We start from the raw sequence: 15787 nt of genomic DNA on the forward strand, positions 1-15787 counted from the left end.
AAGTGGTTACAGAAATATCTTAATTTTTGGAGTTGAGCTTATCCGCAGCAAATTTTATTGTGGATGTTTTCTGTAAGGCAAGCCCGAGCCTCAAAATTTATAAAACTCTGCCTGTTTTATTTTTACTTTTAGAAATCTTTCACAATATGTCCATTAAGAAAAAAATGATATATTATCATGATAATTTAAAAAAATCCTCCAGACCCTTAACATATCACAGGCTATTAAATGAAAAGCATATAAGATATTGTCAAAATTTAAAATAAAATCTTCCTCACCTTTGTGAACATTTAGATGATGTATATGCATGGTGTGTGTGTGTGTGTGTGTGTGTGTGTGTGTGTGTGTGTTTTGCACATTAGGAAACAACATAACTGCTTTAGTACAAAACAAAATTAGTATTAATCGACATGCATGCAGGTGCGGAAATTTAGGTCTAGCGGTAGGTCAACATTGGGTGAATATCAAAGAAATGTCGCAATATGACAACTAAAAAACTAAAAAGAGCTCATGTTCATAGCATATATAGTTTATAAAAGTTATTTTAAATAATTAATATAGCTTAGAAATGTCGACGAATTTATTGTTCAGCACTAGGGTACTAATGAAACGATAGAACAAAATGTGTTCGCTTTAAACTGGTCATGTCATACCTGGAGCGTATCCTAGCAACTGGAAAGACAATTCCGGGGCGCCTGAGTACGACACCGGGTACAGCCGCACTTTGCTGGTGTATAATGGCCACGGTAATTGCTTTGTGACTTGGTTTGACGAATCTGTATTTCCATCGAACACGTAATTCTCATCTCCTACGCGTACCTACGTACCAAAGATACATTTAAGCCGCATAAGTTAAGTTAGATAATACTGCGGCTTCAACTGATGAAAATAGACCCCAGAGGCATCTAGGTGGAGAAATCGGGTTTCCGGAAACCAGCTTGATATCCTCATCACATTGAGGAAATTCTATATCCTGACTTGAATTTCGAACCCATGTAACCCATTAACAATAGCGGAATTTATCACTGGACCATGTATTGACTTGTCTGTCAAGCAATCGACGAGCATTACATACAAATCATATAATAATAATAATAATAATAACTTTATTTTCTGAAGGTGACATACTAAGTGTACAAATACAGATATTTTACAACTTATTTCCAGTATGGCCTTCAATTGATATACATTCACACATACACACAATCATACAGTCAATTTATAATTTAACATTTATACAAAAATACACATATCAGAATTACTTAAATTTTCTCGACAAACACGTCTCAAATTAAAGAAGTCTTAAATAAACGTATGTAACAATAACTATGTTTTAAAAGAATTACCATGCGTCACAAAGATTATACATGACAATGTATGATTTCATAACAAAAAAGATCAGTCTGAGCCCATAAGATAATGAAAAATTAGTATCTGAAATAATAAGATAGTATGAATATCATTATTACTGGAAACGAATACAGTAACATCAATTCAACAAAATTCTTGTAATTACAAGTAATTAATTGCTAAAAACTATTGTAACAAGAGAAAATTCTTTAAATTATGCTTGAAAGTAGTTATATTATTATTATGAAGTTTAATGTAAGAAGGAAGTGAATTCCATATGTGTGCAGCTTTGTAGCTAAATGTTTGTTTCAGGTAGTTTGTTTTAGGTTTAACAATAGAAAGATCCATGTTTTCGACTGAGCGCAGACTGTAATGATCATTATGAACAAAATGTAGTAAATCTGAAATGTATATAGGACAATCTCCTGTTTTACTTTTGTACACTAATAATGAAATATGGTATTTGCACCTGTTCTCAAAAGACAGAAGTTTTGAATTTTTTAATACTTCATCAAAGTTGCTACACTTTGATTTTGTGATTATTTTTATAGCGCGTCTCTGCAAACTGTAATTTTATCAGTGTCCGATTTGTGACAAAGTCCCTAGATATTGCAACAATACTCCATGGTTGACATAATATATGCATTGTAATACAATAGTTTCATCTCATCTGTTAAGAAAAATGCCATTCTTCTAAGTAGAGCAATTTTTGAGTTTAGTTTATTGGCCACGGTACTAACGTGGGATTGCCAAGACAGAGTTTCATCGAAATATACACCTAGAACTTTCTGACACTTCACATTTTCAATGACCGAACCGTCTAAAATTAACTCAAGTTTTTTAGTATGTTTTATTTTGACTCTAGTGCTCAATACCATACATTTTGTTTTTGAAGGATGAAGTGACATGTTATTTATTTTACACCAATTATGGACACTATTTAGGCTATACTGAAGTTCAGACTGAATTTTTGTAATACTGTCGGCGGATTTATGTAGGGTGGAGTCATCGGCATATAGATCAATGTTGGTAGTATTTGAAATTAACGCCATGTCATTGATATATATCAGGAAAAGAAGGGGACCTAGTATGGATCCTTGCGGGACACCAGATTGTACTGTCATTCTTTTGGAATGCAGCTTCTTTACTTCTAGAGTCTGTGTTCGATTAGCTAAATAAGGTTTAAATATATCCAATGTTCTGTCTGTAAAATGGTAAAGTTTCAGTTTATATATCAGTATTTCATGATCCACCATATCAAAAGCTTTCCTTAAGTCAAGAAAGATAGCCCCTACATACTCCCCATTGTCAATGTCTTTTAGCCACGTTTCTGTTAGTTATGTTAAAGCAGTCTGACAGGAGTGGTTAGGTCTGAATCCTGATTGATTTTTGTGTATTATATCTGTTCGATTAAAGAAGTCCTGTAACTGTGTAGCAATGTGACGTTCAAATATTTTAGATATTGTATTAAGTACGGAAATAGGTCTATAGTTTCCTTGGTCTTGTTTGTTACCTGACTTGAATTTAGGAATAACCCTTGCTTCTTTTAATTTATCAGGAAAAGTACCATTGTATATACTACTATTTATAATAGATGCAATTGCACAAGCAATATGATCTCCACAATATCTCAACAATCTTGGTCCGATACCGTCAAGACCAGTAGATTTTGATAAGTCAAGTTTATCAATGATATTTTTTTACATCTAATGGAGTTATGTATTCAATATTAAACTGTACATGGCGCAATTTCGCATCTAAGTATTTTTGAAGTTTTGTGAAATTTGTATCAACTAAAGGTATTAAATTATGATTTCCGAAAGAAAAACATACGTTTTCTATGATGTTCAATGATATTCGGACAAGAAATAATCTGAATCGAAAGATATCTAAATTTTGAGCAAATTATGACTTCTAAAAATTAGAAACTATAATTTACATTACATAAAAGACTATTTCTGCCTGCATGTCAAGCACAGAACCTAAGTGTTGAATACCAACAGGAAGGTGCGTAAGTTTTACTTCACTATTTGTTGAGAAAATGTTCTTGAATTACTAATAGCATACCCATGAGCTAGATGTAGCATTGTAAAACCGGACTGTATATGTTTCTACATAATAGCCTGAGCCGCCTTTCGTCTTGATAGCCGTGACATAACTCTCTGTGCCGAGACTCATTTCCAGATAGGAGCCTGCATAGGTTGATGGTCTCCAAGATTTTGAGTTGTGATGACCTAGGTAACCATAAGAGTCCGGGTTCGAGGATTGCCTGGAGCTAGAACTCATAGACGAGCCAGAGGCTGACAGTGTCGTTTCCGTTGTACCTGTACAAATACAAGATTATTTAAACATGAAAAAAAACTATGATGAACCTGGTTTCAATCGTCAGTTAATAAGCCAAATTAAGAAATCTACTCAATTGATGTGGTTTATATGTAGACTGGCTAGCTTATATTGGAATTTAAAGGAAAACAGGACAGTAACATACATAAAGCGTGCAGTGAAAACAGTAATTCAGTAAGTTTCGTGTTGTTTTTTTTTAAATTCAATTTCGATTTTGTTTGAATGTATCCTGAGAAGACTAATTATTATTGCATCAGTAAAATCAACGTTACGATTTCATCTCCGAGAACCTAATAAGTTTCTATATTTTTTAGCACCGGCTTTATTAATAAACTTACCACCTAGACCTCCATCTGCAAAAATATCTCCTGTGAATGATGGGGTTTGATGGTGTGCTATAGATATTCTACCACCACCGCCGCCGCCGCCACCACCTGAGCCGTCACCCCCTCGAGCTAATATTACACCGGAACCGGAAAAAGAATTGTGGATATCAAGCATGACGTTTCCTCCACTTCCGCCACCCCCACTTCCAGTAGCGTCACCGCCATTTGCCGACAGTATTCCATTAACTGTCACATCGTCGGCACCTATATGGATGAATCCACCGCCTAAGCCGGCACCTGTGCCACCACCTTCACTTCCGGACATATACATGCCGTAGTTAAAGATATCTCCATATGCGATTGCGTCAGAACTCGCAAGGAAATTATTGGCTGGACTGCCTCCACGTCCTCCGTGGCCGCCTGAAAAAGTAATACACAACATTCTCTGTGGAAGATGTTGAAAATCAGTTAATAAAACGGCATAATTCAGTTTTTGAAACATTACATTTCTCAACTGAATATGTGAAAAATAACTAGCTGTTGCTGTGGAATCAAACAAAAATAGTGTAAAATACTAAACTCAAATGTGTAAGATGTTGATCTAAACCGCCAAGCTGGTAGCCTGAATGGATTTTTTAGGCTTGACATCTTTTTCACTTTGGCTGCTGAATTTATGCCGGTAAGTGTGGGACTGGCTATAGCAACTATCGCGGTTTGTGAACTCTTCACAAGTCGACGTCCTTATTCGTGTGTACCATTCTAATATGTTATATTTACTGTTGTTTTTTTTTGCGCTAACCACACACCCATCCCTGATAATATTAACTTTCTTTTAACAAAACATTGCTTTTAAAAAGAATCTTTATAAATACGATTATGACATCAACGCTGGGGTTTCACAGTGTACGGCAGGGGTAATATATTTTTTTCATAGCGCAATATGGTAATACTATGCGATATAAAGTGAATTCCTATAGTTTTTTTCCTTTCATAGAATTTATTTCAAATTCACATATATGATAGGAAAATTTGTGCTGAAAACAATGAACAAATAAAAACAATGGGTTGTTTTTGTGAAAAATCGTTTTGAACACACCCACTGTTGCTAAAACTGCCAGCGATTTTTCAACATTTTCATAATTTTCTGGGTTTTTTTTATATATACCAACCAAAATATACATCAAGACAGCACAATAAGGTTTATTCTTATTACAGATTTATCATATACTTATTTGATATCATAGTCATATTTGTAATACTATATCCTTACAATAATGGGTACAAATGAAACAAAAATATTGTTTCATATTCACTTTTGTGAACTTTTTTCAATGAAAAATACCCATAGTGAAGAATTTTTTTTTTTTAATTTTGAAAAACTGTTTCATAGATTTTTTCCCTGTTTTTCTTGTGTATAAATAATTGTATTGTGAGCATAAAAATGGCTAAAAATGTATGGGTCACCAGGCTAAATTTTATGTTAAGACCGCTTGAATACAACACCTGTTCGGGCGAAAAATGGCACGAACCTGACCAAATTGATTACATATATATCTGCTAGAAGTTAAAAAAAAGTTTTAAAATTCTTAATTTTTTCTATAATTGAATAGTAAATAATCTGAAAGGTGATACTGTCTTATCAGTACTAAGTCAAATTGTCTTACATTATATGAACACCACTGTCTTTGTACTAAAATGCGACGTGAAAACACAACCACAAAAATGGCAAGATACCTGTCAGGCATGACACTTGTCAATACAACATAAACCAGTATCAACATTTGATTACTGATAAAACTTATCAAAAATGTTATTTCATTCAAGATTCCTCATATTTAAAATTGTCTGTCAAATGTTTCAACAAATGTTGACTTCACTTCAGTTTTCTATAGAAAGTGTCGACTGCGCAGAAAGATGCGCAAAAAAACTATAGTCCCTATAAATACAATTTTCGTAAAATTTCAAGTAATGCGTCTAATTTAGAGAGCAAATGACAATGTCGGCAAGAAAATACGCATGGAGACTGCCGTTTGAAATATGAATTTGCCATTTATCTGGATATTTAGCAAAGCAGAAAAATAGTTAAGGTTTAGCAGTATATCACAAAATAACAGATTTTTTTAGTAAATGAACAGGACCTTGACGCACAACTTATCTGTCCAATACATGCTTTACTGTTCTGTCCCACAGAGTTGGATACTTAAAATATTCTTAATGAGTTGTCCCCCTTTGAATAAGAATGTCATTTGTAAAGAAATAAATGTAAACAATTGTCAAAAACGATGTTTTACCTAGTTATGTAAAGTTTAAACACTCGCACGATGTTGCAAATGCATCAAAACGAAAACATGTAACAGCTGTTTAAAAATGGTGAGTTTTTAAAGGCGCTGAACTGTCCAGAAGTGTGGCCCCTTCATGCAGTCCCTTTCCGGAATTCAATACATACATGAATAAATTGACAATGATTTTGTAGAATAATATAAATGTTTCATATGCTGTTAAATTTTCATGTAAAACAATGCTTTCTTTCTATGATTTGATGACGTTTGAACTTTTTTCTCCGAAACATGGACCTATACCTTAAAATTTCTTCAAGGTGACTTTTTAGATTATCAAAACATCTTTACTTTGTCGTTAAGTGTCGTAGTTTTGTCACGTCGTAGTTTTGTCACATTAAATCGAAGTTGGAGGTACATCCTTGGGATAGAATAGGCATTTAGCAGTTAATCACAAGTTTTCATTGTATATCATTTGTAATTTAAAACTTGCAAAATTTGATTTTGAGCAAGTCGATTTATGTTTCTCAATGAATGTTTAAATCATTGATTAAACTAAAAAAGGGATATGAGGTTGTAAAGTGTTTTCAAAGCAAAGCCAAGTAAACTGTAACCAATTGGAATCTTAAATGAATAAAATATGCACGAATATAATAAGATGCACACCATTAAGAAAACGCCCTGCACACAATTAACGAGGCTATTATATATCTTTCATGTTATAATCATTGTTGATAAATATTCAATTAATTTTCTTATTACTTTGGACAATAAATGTCTTTTCACAAGTTTTAATTGGAAGTTTTATGGGTAGGCAAATCATATACTCGAAAAAAATGAGAACTTTTTTATAATAGGGAATCGATCCTACTGATTTTCGTCGCGAACGGTAACATGCGATATACCGAATGAGATATATACTATAAAAATAAAAAATGTGTACTTCCGGGACGTGTACAGAGCGTTTGACTTCGGATTTTTTTGGAAGAATACGCATTTTCCTTGTGCCTTATAAGCGTCTACATAACTTGTCCGAAGCACAACGTCTTGCACATCAGTAGAAATATGGATATATGGTATATACACGTAATGTGCACTTGTAAATAAAAGCACCCAGTGAGTACAGTTCATATAAATAAATATACCTCTCCGGAGGTTGCGCCTATCCAAGAGGCTTAAAATACCTGTAAAACAATACAATTATATTTATCAGTGTTGCTTTTATTCAAAAATCTACTTTAAATTGATAGGGAATCAATCCTACGCGTAGCGACAAAAATCGGGATCGATCCCTTTACGGTAACATGCGATACACCGAATGAGATATTTACTATCGAATTAAAAAATGTGTCCTTCCGTGCTATCGCAGTTCTTTTCAAATGTTATGGGATGAGTTGAAGTCGGATCGATTCCCGATTGAGGCAGTGCCTTATTTCAGATTACCGATTTTCGCAATTACACTTTTTTTCACATGCAAACTTGCAGTTAAAATTTTTCCAAAGTTTGTCCTCGCTTTATTATTTTCGTAGAACTATTACGTTTATGTTCGACTCAACACCTCAAAATAACAGAAAAAAATTAAATGAATCGACCAAAATGAGTTTTAAAAACGAATCGAACTGGCAATCGGCGTTTATTATTTTATTTTGGTATTTTTATTGTTCTAAAGTAGAAAGATCGGCATCTCTATGGTATGCACACATTTAGAACATTTTTCTTATTTGTTCTAAACTTACTTGAAAACTATTTGGTGTTTTATTAGATTCAGATATACTTGAGATTATCATCGAGATTTGTATTGTTGGAATTGAAAGAGAAGCTTTAGTTATAGACAAAACACAATAATATCAAATTCAATATAATTGGTAACAGAACGTATAAATACAGAACCAAAGAACGTATAAATACATGTACCCAGGCGTCTTAAATTTCAGTAAAATTGTAATATTTAACACAAAAAATAAAAACTGATTAGCGGCAATTTTAAGTACACATAAACAATGCAGATCTATATTTTACGTCATTTTAAAGCCACAAAGAGTGTAACTGAACTGAATTTCTTAGAATTCTCCAATTATATTTCAGACACATTGCGACACTTGAAAAAAAAAAGAAATTTACTGGTTAATTGTTATAAAATTTTCAAAAGTCTTAGGGCTATATTAATAGTCGTCACTCAAACTCACTTGACTCAAACTTGGGTAAGTATCACTCAAGTGGGCCTCGAGTAGACCTTGCGGGAGTGTGAGTGGAGTTCGAAGTTTTTATTTTTAATTTTATTTATTAATTAATTAATATTTTTAATCGTTTGCATCAATTTACTGTCTATTATTATTTTCTTTTTGCATTTTCGTCGTCCTCAATAAAATGTATTAAAAAAGACGATGATATATTTTTCCACAATACCTTACATAAATACTTTCGCTTTAAATACATACGCGACTGTTTTCTTAACTTCAGATGAAGTAAACATTGTAAATTTATCAACTAAACTTGCATTATGATACCTTGAGAAACACTCAAGTGTCCCCAAGGCCTCCCTTAAATTTCACTCACTCTCGGGAGTTGACTTGACTGCCACTCACTTTTATGAATACAAATTGAATCTTTCCAGAGTAAAGACGTGACCGTTATGCAATTTATTTTGAGTGTACTCAATGAGTGATGATGGAGTATTGTCTATGAATATAGCCCTATGCAACATATAAGCAACTAAAATAAATTTTAGAACACATGAACAAACTAAATTTAATGAACCTGTTCCCTTTAAAATCACTTGATCTTTAAAGGCAGTTAAACTACAGTATTCGAAATAGCTTTTAGCGTTAAAGATAGGTTTGAAAGAAAATATGGAAGAATACTCTTGCAGAATTGATGAATCAAGCATAAATGAGCCGCGCCATGGGAAAACCAACATAGTGGGTATGCGACCAGCATGGATCCAGACCAGCCTGCGCATCCGCGCAGTCTGGTCAGGCTCCATGCTGTTCGCTAACAGTTTCTCCAATTCCAATAGGCTTTAAAAGCGAACAGCATGGAGCCTGACCAGACTGCGCGGATGCGCAGGCTGGTCTGGATCCATGTTGGTCGCATACCCACTATGTTGGTTTTCTCATGGCACGGCATAAATCATAAAACTTATAATGCAACATGTGGTTTTCATACATACGTTTTAGCGGCTTTCGAACATATTTTACCTCCAGATCCGTGAGCATTTCCTTTCCCTGTTCCACCGGAAACCACAGCATCAGCAGCAATTTTACCACCTGCTTGTATATCAATGGTAGTAGCAATAATCTCTGCCGACATTGTAATAGTTATTGTGCCACTAACTACAATTGTGTCGGCATCGAGATCCGACGACAATGTACATTCGATGTTCTGGGGAATTGTCACAGCATTACCAGATTTATACGCCAAACAATCGATAGCTTGGTTCCCCTGTACCAAAATCACTATGATAAAACACAGTCTTGAAACGCCGAACGGCGTCATATTTTGCGTCTAAACTCTAATAAAGGTTATTTTGTATAAGAACTTTAATCAACAGAAACTGTCCGGACGAACATTCATTTCTGACGAACGTCCGCTAACTGATTTCTATATCAATATGAGATCTCGTTCTTTAGCTTTCTACAGCCAGTCAACGTTTTCAAAAGTAACTCCTTTTGTATGACATTTCTATTATAATTTAGACTTTTTGTCATCCGATACGAATATGCGGTAATTGATACACTACAATACAATTTGAAAATCGTATATTTTAATTACGCTACATTTTGTATCAACATTGTTCAATTATAACACTACATGGGTTGTAAAATTATAGAAATTATATATTTTCTTTTCTTTTCTCTAAGATAGGTGCATATTTTTGTAATCTAGTGCACCTGAAACAATTCATGGACAGACAAAGATCTAGAAGTTCTTTTGTTTGCTTTGTATTGATCGCATTTCAGATTTTACCGCTTATGTTGTTGGGTCAACGTGGCATAATGTCAGTTTGCACCGGAAAAGGAGTTTAATCTTGAAGTCTTAGGTTCAAATCTCAAAAGACATGTTCTGTCATTTTTAACACATTTTAAGTTACCAGTCCTTATTTTTACCAAAACTGTTTTTTTTTTTTTTGGAAAAAGTAGTTTCGGTATTGGTTTATTTTAGATATAGCCTTAGAACGTTCAGTAATTTTTAAAGATACTCTAGCATGAGATGTGCTTATTGATTCATGTTCACAAAAACAGATGTATTTATCACCCGATGTGCGTGTACGATCACGTGCAATTGATATCTCGTGGGAGTATAAGAATTTTATGAAAATGAGTACATACATCGGGTTGTATTTTATGAAGTGTAGCTCTCTTTAATATATAAAAGTTTACACCCCTTTTTCGCTTTCCTTTTCTATAGTAGCGATATAGTTCTTTATGAGAATATACTGAGTCTCTGAAAACCTGATATTATTCTAGAAAATGTCGAAAAACGTTATCAAGTATGTGGATTTTAAAGGAAATAAGAACAGCCGGATTTAGTTGTGTTCAGCCTTAAATGACAAAATAGTCCAGTATGGTATAAATCATCGATTGCCTCTTATCAGAGACCACGGTTACACCGCTGACCATGTAGATTACGTTTTTTGAAATAGCTAAGAGTTCATTATAAAGCCCGACATGTCTGCCTTAACAATAACCTATATCAGTTCATTTGGTTGGGTAATTTGTATAACCGGTTCCGTTTGCTGGGTTTAACGTCGCACCGACACATTTATAGGTCATATGGCGATTTTCCAGCTTTGACGGCGGAGGAAGACCCCAGGTGCCCCTCCGTGCATTATTTTATCACCAGCGGGCACCTGGGTAGAACCTCCGACTTTCCGTTAGCCAGCTGAATTGTTTCCTCACATAAAGAATTCAACGCCCTGAGCGAGGCTCGAACCCACATCGATGAGGAGCAAGTGATTTGAAGTCAGTGACTTTAACCCCTCAGCCATGGAAGCCCCGGTTTCAACTTAAGTGAACTCAGCTTTAGACTGTTTGATATAATTATGTCCTTGTTTTTTTAGACAACTCAGGTGTTTTCTAAGATCATCATTTTCAACAATTGTAAGACTGTTTTCAAATATAAACAGGCCTGCCATTGTAGGTACACTTGCCCTCTTCTAATCTACCACAGGCCTGTTTCTATACAAAGTAAAATTTTGTCCTATAAAAATACACATAAATCATTTTCGTTTCAAACGTTCAGCAATTTTACCTATGATTACTGACAAACCGATCATTCACCGATCATTATTTATGCGAGAATTCAGGTCACATGGACGCACGCCATTACGACCAAAATATCGTCATGGTACATTGGCGCGTTCGCCAGAACGACAAGACTGCTTTAAACCCTGTTCCCGTTAAGAGGTGACGTAACTACAATGATATCTTAGTATTTATTTGTGCGATAGTTGTTCCCCTTTGCATTGAAAAGAACTTGAATTTCGTTTTATTATCTGATCTGTCATTGCAATTGCTAAATACAGTATTCTCCATACTGGTTGGTGAGATAGTCCCGACGCTAAATTTAATTTTTTTGGTAATGATTAACTGATCTGTATTGTATGGTTATTTAAGAAATAATAAGTTCCCAAGTGTGGTTTATCGTAGAATAATCCGTGTTTTGAGTTCTTCTGCGTAAGAATATATCACGAAGATCCGTGATATATTGTTTCGCATAAGAATGAAAAACTAGGTTATTCGCTGCTCATGTTAGAATCAATGACATATTTCTGCATCCACTTAAGCGGAACGTTTTCGCGAAAATTCGTATAGTTTTCATGAAAAATTAAAAACCTTTCATGAAAATAAACTCTTGTTCCTAAGTGAAAACAAGAACTATCTTTAAAAAAGATGGTCGGCGAGATGTAACTGAAGCACAAGTTATATATGGGCAGAAACCTGTATTTTAAATCTTTTGGCAATGTTGAAAGGGGCCTCTGTGAAGTTTTGTATAAATAAGGACAGTAGTTCTGAAGAAGACTGTGTTTAGAAATTGTGGAGGGACACACGACGGACACCAAACAATCACAAAAGCTCACTTTGAGCCTTTGGTGCTTAAAAGATGGTAACAGTAAGCAAACAATATTGAAATACGTTCTATACTTATTTCTGGACTTGTTGGAAGCAACATGAACCCTTACCCTATTTCAGCTTATTATCAATTTTTTCTGTCATTCAGAATATGTACAGTACTGTTTTCAACGGAAAGATTAATTTAAAATTTAGAATCTAAAATTTAACAGTATCGGACATGTTGTTGCAGGTTAGTAATGATTTGCACTGGTTAGAAATTGTTGCTGCAATGCAGGGAAAGAGTTAATAACTGTATAAACAAATAACCTTTTTGTAAAAACAAAACTTAAGGAAAGGAAACTTAACAAAACAGAAATAACTTAAGAAGAAAACTTAACAAAACAGAAATATGATCGCATACAACCCGATGGTGCTATACTTATAGAGGTTATAGATGACGAACGCATTTTCAGCCTTTCCTCCAATCAGCACCACTCTTACAAAATCTCTCACTATGGCTGAAAATACCGAGAATACCTTACCAAGCAATCCGATTGGTACATTATTCAGGCGGCATAAGGTCATACGAGGTCATAAAATCGTACTTAATACGGCACGCCGAAAAAATCACGATTGTGCCAACTTCTGCATGCGATAATAAATAAATTATTAAAATATCTTTTGCGAAACCATGCTTGTTTTCGTGAAAAATGAATTATCTTGAAAAATGTTGTTTTTTCTACATAGGCGTTTAATCAAATTAATCAGTTTCAGTTACCTATCGCAGGATTAGATAAAATCGGCACATGATATATTTTTATAAGAAAAAAATAAATAAATACTCACTGAATTTGACTGAGCAAGTGCCCTACCGACTGAGCTAACTGGCTATCTGACATCTTTCGACATAAAAATTGTTGATATCAAAAACCAAGGCTTTTTAACGCTTGCAGAATGTTGTAAGTTAGCTTTTGATTGGCTAGCGGAAGGTTGTCAGAACGAGGCCATCAATAGCTAGTTGTCAGATCCTATGCGTAGCGTAATAGGAGATGTACTTTAGTCAGATTGCCTGTAGTAGACATAGTAGGTTTTTTCTTGAGTCAAAAGTCGTACTGTTTATATGGCGGCCCTTAAAAGTCTCTGTATCATACAAAGACTTTTTAAGGGCCACCATATAAACAGTACCACACGGAGGAAAATAGCTACGTCTTCCTATGGTTCATATGTACTTATGCAAACACCTCTGTTCAGGACGAAAATTTCGATTTTCCGAGCTACCTGACGTTGGAGGTCGTTGGTGGTCTTGTGCGCGAACATTTTCTCATTTACCACAGAGAGGCATCCGATATGCACACACTCCGTGTGGAAGAAAGTTGCCTGCAGTCACATCTGAAACTGAAACTGAATAATTAAACGCGTATTTTTATACAATGATATATTCAATGGCGTTGTACATAATAATGATAATAATAGTTATTATAACAATATTAATAATGACAACAATAATAATAACAGCCTTATTGTAATAAACAGTCCTCCCATTGAGGTCACTTTACCCCTATTGCGAATACCAGTGTACCAATACCCCCCCCCCCCCCAACGGGTAATGGTGCCATCATATACTATTTAAGAAAGAAATACTACACACTTCCCTACCCATATAGCCTTACCAACAAGTGCGGTTATTAAACAAACCTTGGAGATATAAATGTTGAAATGTAAAACCGTTTACAAAAAATTTAAGAACTGTCACCTGCTATTTTCGCATGATAAACAGTTATCAAAAATTTAAAAACAATGCCGCGAAATCTCTGAAATACAGTGTCTTAAGATTTTTTTTGAATGTGTCAAGTGATTTACTTTTGCGTAGTTCTAACGGCAGTTCATTTCAAAGTTTTGGACCAATAGTACAGAAACTTCTATCATTGAATGTTTTGCACTTGTTGTATGGAACAACATAACGACATTCAGAATTTTCAGACGATCTCAAACCTTGTCTACTAGGAATATACTCTGTAAGCAATTCTGTTAAGTACAGAGGTGCTCTACCAGTGTGACACATGAAAGAGAGTATCTTGAACTCAATTTTTGCTTTCACCGGCAACTAATGTAAGTGTTACAATGCTTGTTAAGAACTGTCAAATTTCCTCCTGTTAAGGGAAAGTTTTGCGCACATGTTTTGAATACGTTGCTTCTTGCGCACCTCACAGTTAGCTACACCATACAGTATGACATTGCAATAATCCAGATGTGAAATAACTAGAGATAAAACTAAAATTCCAGTGACTGCTTTTGTTAAGTATTTTCGGATGTTCTTAATTCGTAGGTAATTCAACATGGCTGTACGACATTTGCGATTTATATGATCTTTAAAGTTCAAGGTTTCGTCAAGAAATGCACCGAGATATCTAATTGTGCTTTCACGTTTGACATCATCACCAGCAATGTTAATGGAATTTGTAAAACATTTGTTCAATTGAGGTCTGCTACCAAACATAATAAATTCAGTTTTGGAAGTGTTCAGTTTCAGTTTGTTTAGAACTATTCCACCTTTATAACCTGTACAGTTATGTACAGCTATGTACTTTTGTTGTGGGGCACTAGTACATGCTTTATATTGTTTTAAGATGATACATGTAAATTTGATCCCCTTAACTGTTACGGCAGCCTTGACTGTTATAACTGTCGGGAAAATAGTAGTCTCGGACGGCTGCCCTCAGTAGACCTGCGCTTATATACTTGAAAGATATAGGTGCTTCTTATCGGCCGTCGCCATATTGTCAAGAGTTGCTTTATGTATATGTGTGTACATTTATATGCAACATGTATAGTTTATAATGGTTATGTACATGTATATACATAGTATGTCGGTATATGTACAAAAATGTACTTGGAAAATTTTCGTCTTTGCTATTCCTGTAACAACCTGGGAGTAGGAAAGGCTGGTGATCTGGTACTGAAAATAGATTACTGGAGAGTCTCTGGCACCCTACGTGATTTTAGCATTGGGTGCCAGATCATCATCAATGAGGGTGCCAGATCACCATCCAGGATGGTGTCATAAAGTTTACAAGTTTTTAGCGCAGGGAGCCCGATCACCATCATTGAGGGTGCCAGATCACCATCCAGGATAGTGTCCTAAAGTTTACAAGTTTTTAGCGCTGGGTGCCCGATCACCATCATTGAGGGTGCCACATCACCATCCAGGATAGTGTCCTAAAGTTTAGAAGTTTTTAGCGCTGGGTGCCCGATCACCATCGAGGACAGTGTGGATGTTGATAACAAGGACATGATTTACGCTATCGTCAACTTGATGTTCGTTGTAATCATTAACACAGGTAATATATTCACTACTTTTAAATAGCTCGGAACTTACTGAAGCGGATGGGTGAACTAGTGCGTGGGTCAAGATGATTCTGACGAGGTCAAATACAGCACA

General features: G+C 34.9%; 1 protein-coding gene across 1 annotated transcript; it reads right to left on the reverse strand.

The window, feature by feature from the left end:
* Window positions 1-1475: 1475 nt before the first annotated feature.
* On the reverse strand, window positions 1476-9923 carry LOC123529491 (keratin, type I cytoskeletal 9-like). Its single transcript, XM_045309837.2, has 3 exons — window positions 9493-9923; window positions 4032-4439; window positions 1476-3674 (listed from the first exon to the last, which is right to left on the reverse strand). Exons 1-3 carry the CDS (start codon window positions 9788-9790, stop codon window positions 3406-3408), a joined length of 975 nt encoding a protein of 324 aa, XP_045165772.2. The 5' UTR covers window positions 9791-9923; the 3' UTR covers window positions 1476-3405.
* Window positions 9924-15787: the final 5864 nt, after the last annotated feature.

Source organism: Mercenaria mercenaria, chromosome 13 (assembly GCF_021730395.1).
Source record: "Mercenaria mercenaria strain notata chromosome 13, MADL_Memer_1, whole genome shotgun sequence".
Lineage (NCBI taxonomy): Eukaryota > Metazoa > Mollusca > Bivalvia > Venerida > Veneridae > Mercenaria > Mercenaria mercenaria.

What these genes read in the sequence shown, in the direction of transcription:
- LOC123529491 (XM_045309837.2), bottom strand. Translation starts at nt 9,790, where the DNA reads ATGACGCCGTTCGGCGTTTCAAGACTGTGTTTTATCATAGTGATTTTG. An exon ending in AAATGCTCACGGATCTGGAG is followed by an intron (nt 4,440 to 9,492) that starts GTAAAATATGTT and finishes TTACTTTTTCAG; the next exon opens with GCGGCCACGGAGGACGTGGA. An exon ending in TGCAGATGGAGGTCTAGGTG is followed by an intron (nt 3,675 to 4,031) that starts GTAAGTTTATTA and finishes GTATTTGTACAG; the next exon opens with GTACAACGGAAACGACACTG.